The sequence below is a fragment of the Onychostruthus taczanowskii genome, unplaced genomic scaffold, assembly GCF_017590055.1.
Source record: "Onychostruthus taczanowskii isolate IOZ18803 unplaced genomic scaffold, ASM1759005v1 scaffold94, whole genome shotgun sequence".
NCBI classification, from domain to species: Eukaryota; Metazoa; Chordata; class Aves; order Passeriformes; family Passeridae; genus Onychostruthus; species Onychostruthus taczanowskii.
In genome coordinates, this window is record NW_024507435.1 from 339,458 (window position 1) to 347,919 (window position 8,462).

An 8,462-nucleotide genomic window follows, 5' to 3' on the forward strand; every position below is an offset into this window, starting at 1 on the left:
TTCTGGTTCAGGGACAAAATGTTTCGCTGTTGGAATCTATGCAGTGCTGCTACAAAACATTCCTGAGTAGGAGCAGGGGAGCTCTGTTCTGGAGAGCTTTGGTGCAATTGAAGTCAAGTGTTCCTGTTGCTGCATTTGTAAGATGTATTCATGCTGCTCTTCATGACCATTAAGATTTTTGTTGTCTACCTCATTGTTTGCCTGCTGTGACCATTAGCCAAATACACATTTCCAAACTACTTCAATAAAGCAAAATTATGCATTATAATAATGGTACAAAATAATTTCTGCCTTAAATGATTTGTGATACTGCACTTTTCAGTATCAGTACAAACCTTCTGAGAGGTTTGCATTAGCATCCCTAGAGGAAAAGAAGCCAAATGCTTCAATGTCTGAAGATTTCCTGACTTACTGCTTTTGAGTGATGATGGCATTTGGTAATGTAGCTCTTAATGAAAGATGGCATGATGAGTGTAATTAGAATACGTCTTTCTTTTTTAAACACTCTGTTTTTGCTGAGATTAAAAATACTGTCAAGCAATCATACTTCTTGAATGCAAAATGAAATTGGCTCTCATCAACCTGTTAGTTAAGTCAGGAGGTTTCCAGAAGGCAAGCTGGGTCCGTATTTCCAGATAGAAGCTTAGAACTGCTTCAGTTTTTCTGCATGCCTTTGGTTGAATATGCATTTCAATGTGCATATACAAGTCTTTTGTCAGTGAGTCTTTTTATTGCTAGCCCGTGAAAAGCAAAGAACTGTTCTCACATTCACACAGGTATGGTTTGAAAACTAGTTATTTTAAGTAATGTGCTTTCAAGTATGGAACTGCAAAAGCATCACCTTCCCTTAAAAGCTGAATCCAGCAATGCAAAAAGGAAGGTTACTTCCTATTTTCTTCCAGCCATTCAAAAGGCAAAATTACAAACCTTGTTATGATTAGTTCTGGCTATAGGAGGAATTGGGATAATCTAGCACAGTGACTGGAAAAGCTCCCTGTTCTAGAACTCACTTGATTGTGAAAATTACCTTAAGGAATAGGAATGCTTCTCCAGTCCAATTTCAAGTTGTGCTGTTGTTTTTCGAGGTGCATATATGGGACTAAACTAATGCAGGAACATTTATTCTGTAGTTCATTACAGTATCCATGTTCAGTTACACTGGGCTACAACTGGCTGGTTTCTTCCAACATATATTTTTGGTGTGCCTTTTGCTCTCTGTTACAAACCTTGATATCCTTATGATGTAACTGTGTTGCATAGAGGTGATAGAGGCACTCAGACCTGGAGATATATCCAGAGCTGTTTCTCTGGATTTGAGACGCCCTGAGCTTTTATAGGAACCACAGATGTGAGGGACAACTTCCTGTGAGCCAACACAATGGCCGGAGGCTGAACTTGACTTCTGAGCAACAAGAAGAGCAGTACCACATCTGTCTTGGCTATCCATCCAATTCATTCCATACAGGAAGTTCTGACTGAGAATATTTTGATTATTTAAAAAGTGACTGATGAAAAGCTAAAATCTAAGATGGGAAATGTCACTGCTTCCGCATCAGTGTACAAGGTCATTGCTGACTTGAGTCTGATAATTTCTGCAAGGATAGATAGGTCGTAGTCAGCACACCTGTTTTACTTTCTGTGTGCCCATTCTGCTTTATTCTGACTGAGGGAGCACAGTTTGTGGTAATTTTGGTGCATATATAATAGGCAATTTGTGCAGTCGTAGGTGGAGGTATGGCTGGACTGCATCAAATTCAATGAAAAGGTTCCCAGTGGCTCCAGGGGACTTTACATTACACCCTGAACTACCAAGTACTTTAACGTAGGTTTTAGTTTACTATTTCAGGATCACTGCTATCACTGAAATTGTTCAAGAAGGTAAAGTTAAGCATGTATAGCACTTACAGGCTTTGCACTATTAAGACCTCTGGTTTTCTCCCTTTTTCTGTTTTCTTCCCTGCATGTATATATGCAGATAAACATTCTCCTTCCCTAAATATGAAAGATCCAAAATTTTCTAAGTATACCTCTTTTTCAGTGAAGAAAGTGTACTTAAAATAAAGAATGCTAATTTATGCATAGTGAGTAGGTCAATAAGATCTCAGTAGAAAGTATCACACTTTTTATGTAAAGAGCAATGTACTATTTGGTGGGTGATTTTGGCCTTCAGTTTCCTTCCTATAGTCCTGTCTTAGGTCTGCTGTGCAGTCTGAAATGCACAGTCAATGGTCATATCCACATTTGAAAGGCTACCTTTGGCTCTGCAATGCAGTGGGAACCATACTATATTTCAGATTACCTTGTGAAAAGTCTTTGAATCAATGTTGATTTTTAACTTGTTTGAAATGTCCACTCTTATGTAGTGTAGCTTGAAAGGAGATTAAATGAAGAATGTGTTTTGCTTTCCAAATGAAAAGCTGAAAATGTGGCTTTTTATTTTTATCTGTAATAATAATGACAGTGTAGTAATATGCTCAGCTATCTTGAAATTTTCAGTTGCTATAAAAATATTATACTTGCACTGATGGGAATTGTTCTACTCATCTTGTGTTCTGCTATTATTTTTCTTGCAATTTAGCTTGATTGGTCAAGTTAAATTTTTTGGAATATGAATGTTATTTCATGCCAGTACTATTCTCTGTGAGCTTTCAGTGAGTTTCTGGGTACAGTTCAATAGTGCTGTGGTTATATTCTATGTTGCTCAGATTTAACTCTTCAAAAATTTGCATCCACACCTATTTTAGACAGATAAGGTCAAATGAGTCTAGCTAGCATAGCACTTTAGAAAGTCACTGTCCCTCAAATGTCCATTTTGCCTCCATTCCAAAGACTGCTTCCAGAGCAGTGAAACCAGTTAAAGCATTGGCATACATATGTTTACACCATGGCATAAAGCCTACACACTTCTGCAGTCCAGAATGAGCCACCATACTAAAGCCATGCAGGCAAAAGCATATATTCACTTCTGCTTGTACCCACTACCAAAAAGCTGAAAATTGTAATGTCTTGGATGACTACATTAGTTAACTGAGAAAGAATGTGTTCATTTAGTGTGTGTAATGTCATGGCAAGTAAGTGTCATTAAGTAACACCAAACACATTTTTAGTTAGTGGTGTCTGGTGCATTTAATTTGTCCCACCCTCCCCTGTTTCTTGACAGAATCCAGAGCTGCTAATTTCCTTAGCAGACTGAAAGAAAATTAGTAGATATGTCTAAGAGTAGCAGGTAACTTCTGAGAATTTATCGATCTACAGATTCTTTGCTATCTTTATGTGCTGCAGGTTATGAAGGTTGAATCAAGTTTGCTTTGGATGGTGCCTTCTTTGAAGGCTTCTGTAAAGACTTGGCTTGTTAAAGTTTTATTTTAGTGGTAATAAGGCCAGTTTGATGTTACTAGATGAAAGTGAGTCAGAAAGGCTTAAATAAAAAACACATAGAAATGACTGTACTTCAAAAATCATTTATGGAGCCACTATTTACCTGGTTGTGTACCCATGTTCCTGGTAATTCCATATTCTGTGAATTATTGCAACACAAGAACTTATTCTTTTTGCAGCTGTGCCAATATGGCATTGTGCATTGGCATAATAAAGTCTTATGTTGCTACTTAGATATCAAAGGAAAATCAAGATGTTTCATCAAGAGGCTTCAATAAATTCTTGATCTTACTGTACTGGCTCTTAATACGTTGAAGGTGATGAGAGAATTCTTTTGAAATGTTATGACTAATGAGGAAAAGAAATTTTTAGAAGTCAACTTACTTCTGTGTCACAGATAGCTGCTTGCATAAAGGAGCTACTCAGGACGGTAAAATTCCAAACAATTTTGATTGGGAGATAATCTATTGCTCTCAGCTAGTTTGCTTTAGATTTAGAGTCTGATGAGGTTGGGTGGGACGCAGATACCTTGTGGCTCCTGTGGGATTTTTTCACTTTATTTTCGTTCATACCTCATCACAAGTATGTAGGTAGTCTTGGCAAGTGGGAGCATTGGGGGACTGAATAGTCAGATGATTCTTCAAAGCTGAAACTGGAGGGCAAATGACAAAGACCAGACAACTTGTGCATCCATCTCCCAGGCTGTCATGAGATGATGCTGCCAGCAGTTTTATCCATAGTGAGTTTCCAATAACTCTTCTACAAGGTGAGGCAAGATCTTGTTTCTTCTGGCTGCTGGTGCAATTCTGTGTAGGAAAAAAATTGCTGCCAAATGGCCAGCAAAAGTTAACCAAGCCACCCCACACAGGGATCTTGGGGAAGGGGAATGATGTCCTAGAAGTGACCAGTGGTAGGTCTGCCTCATCTCTCTAACTACTTTTCTGTGTATTCAAAGAAGACAAGACCAATGGTCATGGCATGGCCTGGTCCATAGGTAAAACGCTTCTGGTGAACAGTTTGTAGGCTAGTAATACATGGTATTTTCTTGTGACAGGACTTTATAAACAAGTATGTACTAGATGCTAGAAAGTCAGAGAACCTGGAATAGATGGAACAGAGTAAATTGTTGCTGTGTCAGTTAAGTTTAGCTCATTCCAGTTGTTTTGAGTATGGTCAAATGGATTAAACTCCGTGTAATAAATTTAAATCTCACCAACACATTTTGGAAATGAAGAATGAAAGGGCATTATGCAGTGTAAGTAAAGGAGCATAATTTTCTGTCCACGTAGACAAACCTCAAATTAGCGTACTTATTCCTCAGTAATGATGTAATTGTGAATTTGATGTCTGTCATGTTTCAGAATTGCATGCAGCATTCTGATTTAAAATACCTCATAATGCTGCTGCTTTTCCTTTCACCAGAGACCAGCAGAAACTGTCGATGAAGAAGAAAATGTAGAAGAGGAAGATGACAGGGGAGAGGAGGCATATAAAGGAGAATATCCAGAAGTGAATGGAGAGGAAAGTGGGGAAACTGTTAAAGAAAGAATTGAAGTGGAAAAAAATGAAAAGAAATTAAAGGCAAATTATGAAGATGAAGCAGGAGAAATACAGAATGTTGACCAAGCAGAGGAAAAGGAACTTATCCATTTAAATGGCAAAAACAATGAAGGAAATGGTGAGGGAATGGAGCATTTGAACTACCAAGGTGATCTTCAGCCTGAAGAAGAAATAAAAGAGGATTCTGGCATTGAGAACCAGGTGAGTGTTTATTCTTTCAAACTGTTTTTCTTATAGTATTGTTCCTCATTCATCTCAGCCTTATGGTTCTCATCTGGTCTCTAAGTAGTGAATTTCTGATAAAGTCCTGAGACTATTTATTAGAACTTTGGTTTGTGGAAAAGTTGTTTTTCATCTGTACACATCAGTTACATCAGTAATTACATTATATGGCCTCTGACTGAGAGAGCAGATGTTTCTCACTATTTGATGAATGTTCATCTCCTACTTTCCTTAGTATGCTGAATTTTGAAAAAAAAAAAAAAGTAATGAAAAAAAAATTCTTGCAGTTTCCAGAAAAGCAGAATCATGATATATTTCTACACTACTTTGTCTTCTAGGACAGAGTAGAAGGGTGTGTTCATGACACCAGTGCCTCATTATTTTGATGAATTGACTTCCACAAAAGTTGCATTTCATAAAGAGCTTTTGCCATTGTTTTGTGGAAGTTTCATCTCTTTTTCTTAGAAATTGAAAAATACAGTGGATGTGTACAAGATCCTTCAAAGCAAGGGGCTTTAGTCAGTTTAAAAGCAAATACCCTGTTAATTTAGGATACATGGTAACATGCTGTTGGCTTAGATGGAGGGATGCAAGCCACATAAATAAGGAGAACTCCCCTGACTGTCAAATGAACTGACCAGCTCACAGAGTGTGGGAAACAAAGTGTTTTTTTTGATAGGGAGAATCCAGGTCTGGGAAGAGTGGGATTCATGAGTGTCAGAAGCAGAGCAAATTGCTGCACATTCCCTGCCTACCGAAAAAGAGTTTCTACCTCTGCTTCCTGTGACACTGGGAGTGGGTTCTTGCGCTTTGCAACTGGGCTTTCTTCTGTTCCTGTATGACACACAAGAATATTTTTCAACTGAGACAGCTGAGTAACATGACATTTTTGGGGCTCTGAATTTATTCTGTGCTTCATATATTTGAAGTTTTTTTTGTTTTAGATAAGCTGAAATTATTTATGGAAATGGAGAAAGTGAGTGAGCGTTCACTTTAAATGCGTATGTGGGTAACTGGATGCTTGATGAAAGAACTGTAGGGAGGAACCTCTAGTGTGAGTGCTTTCTCCTTTGGAAGATATAAAAGTATAAAAAATTTTAACATGGTCCCTCTTGGAAAACATTTTTTTCACATTAAGAACACCTTGTGGAAATTTTAATATGAAGAGCTTAATGCTGTATTGAAATGAAGTGAAATCTTTGGTACCTATGATGTTAACAGTGCCTGTCCTTTTTCCTGAGGTTGATCCTGGTCTTGAAAAAACATCCACAAGCCCAAGGGTGACAATCACCAGCCCACAAGATAGTGAAAAGAACGACCAGAGCAATGACTATGCAGCAGTTGCATAAAGAAGAAAAATGTCATGAGCAGAAAATGAAAAAGGATAACACTTTAGACATAAAGCATGTTATTTTTTGTGATTGGTAAGGAAGGAAGTACTCACATAATGAGTTGAGAGATGATGATGCTCTATGGACTGGTGAAAAACAAGCATTTATATCTCCTAGAAGAACACAGAATTATTTTTACAGGGTGAGATTTTCTGATAGGATTTGAGGAGGGAAATACAAGAGTACTTTATAGTAGTATTGGAAATAAATGAACTATTCTGTGGTATCAGATAGTTAGTAGCAATAGAACAACCACAAAAATTTCTCTGTTCCAGGGAAAGGAAAAGAAACTCACCCAGATTCAATGTCAAAACTTCTATGTCAATTTGTTCATGAAAAGAAACTATTTTTCACATTTTAAGTAGGACATATGTAGTTTTTCCTCTAAAATTCCACATGATAAGTATAATTTCCAGGTATAACATTAGGATATAACTAGAATATGTTCCTCACCTAATGGATTTATGCTTGCAGAAAATGTTTTACTGTAATGAGGGACAAGTTCAATGTCACTAAATAGTTTATCTTCAGTGTATTAATTAGAATTATTAACTTTTTTGCATGCATAAATAGCACTTATTTAGCACTCTGAATACATGTGGACAGCTTGCAATACTGCAGCTTATTTCCATTTAAAACCAAAATTTTTGTTGATTGTCCTGCACTGATTCACTAATAGTGAATTATTGTCATCATGAACAAAAAACAAAGGAAGAGTACATAGTATATTAGTTTAAAAATTTGAATTTGAATGGATTTGTAATTCAGTCTAAGAGAAGCTTAATTTATTAATGAAATTAAAAAAAAAAAACACATCTGGATTCAGACTGAAATTTCCATGAAACCATAGCTGTTGATGGAGCCATTTTAATATGTGAGATATCAGGATGAGCCCACCCAGCTTTCTGTAAAAGTCAGGAACAATTATTGCATTTATGAACCCTTTGCATAGCCTTAATGGTTGGAAGTGTGTCATCATCCTTTTGAGCAAGCTGTCTCCTGATAGGCTGTGGCTTAATATGCTTTAGTAAATAAGGCATTGATCCACAGTATTAGTTCACTTAATGACACTGATTCCATTGCTCTTATCATTTCTCTGTTAGTAATGGGAATAATTTGTAGTTCATAGAAATACAGCCCTGAGCATAATTTTATTAATTATACAAAAGAAATAGTGGGTTTCCTTATCATTAATGCTAGTAAATTATTACTACAAGAAACTTAGTGTCATTTTTGTTGATTTCATGCTATTAATACAAGAATTACATTTATGAACAAATTGAACTCGAAGCACTGTTAAAGGAATGTGAAGAGCCTCTTGTCATAACTGAAACTCAAACAAACATCTTCCCTTCTTCTACTAGTTATTAAGTATATTTTTCCAACGTAATAGAAATTTGTGGAGATCCTTCAGCATATTTCTGTACTTTGGCAGTGTAGGTATAAAAGACATGTTAAAAAATGTATGAACAGGGTTAGAACAGCTTGCCCTGTGGCATCTCTGAATTGTCTGTGAAACCTTCTTGAAACCTTCTGTCTGTGAAACCTGTAGCTTCTGTTGAGCTGTCTGACAAAGATCAAAGGGAATATTGCATTTGTGATCTGTTCAAAATAAGCTCCTAATTTAGCCAAGCTCTTAAGCAAAGTATGCATGCTTCTCCTTTTTTTGTGATAGCAATCAAGCCTATGCTCAAATACATTTGATTTCTCTGGGATTTAAAAAGACATTTATAGTTAAGCAGAAGTAAAAACCAGCCAACTCTTCTGCCCCCGGCCCCAACAACAACAACAACAACAAAAGCCTGAAACAGAATGGGTAAAATAACTGTGGGTGATAGTGAGGTAAAATGACACAGGTGCCTTTATTGTTGGTTTCTATTTATAGCTTCTGAGCTGTCGTTTCTTTCCTTT

At 36.8% G+C, this 8,462-nt stretch overlaps 1 protein-coding gene across 1 annotated transcript in view; it reads left to right on the top strand.

Moving 5' to 3' along the window:
• Positions 1–6,710, top strand: part of DCDC2 (doublecortin domain containing 2) — a 51,564-nt gene extending 44,854 nt beyond the window's left edge. The window contains exons 11-12 of the mRNA XM_041426747.1: positions 4,801–5,139; positions 6,402–6,710. Coding sequence (XP_041282681.1) covers positions 4,801–5,139; positions 6,402–6,509 — 447 coding nt within the window. The 3' untranslated portion in view covers positions 6,510–6,710. The remainder of the gene's footprint in view (positions 1–4,800; positions 5,140–6,401) is intronic.
• Positions 6,711–8,462: the final 1,752 nt, after the last annotated feature.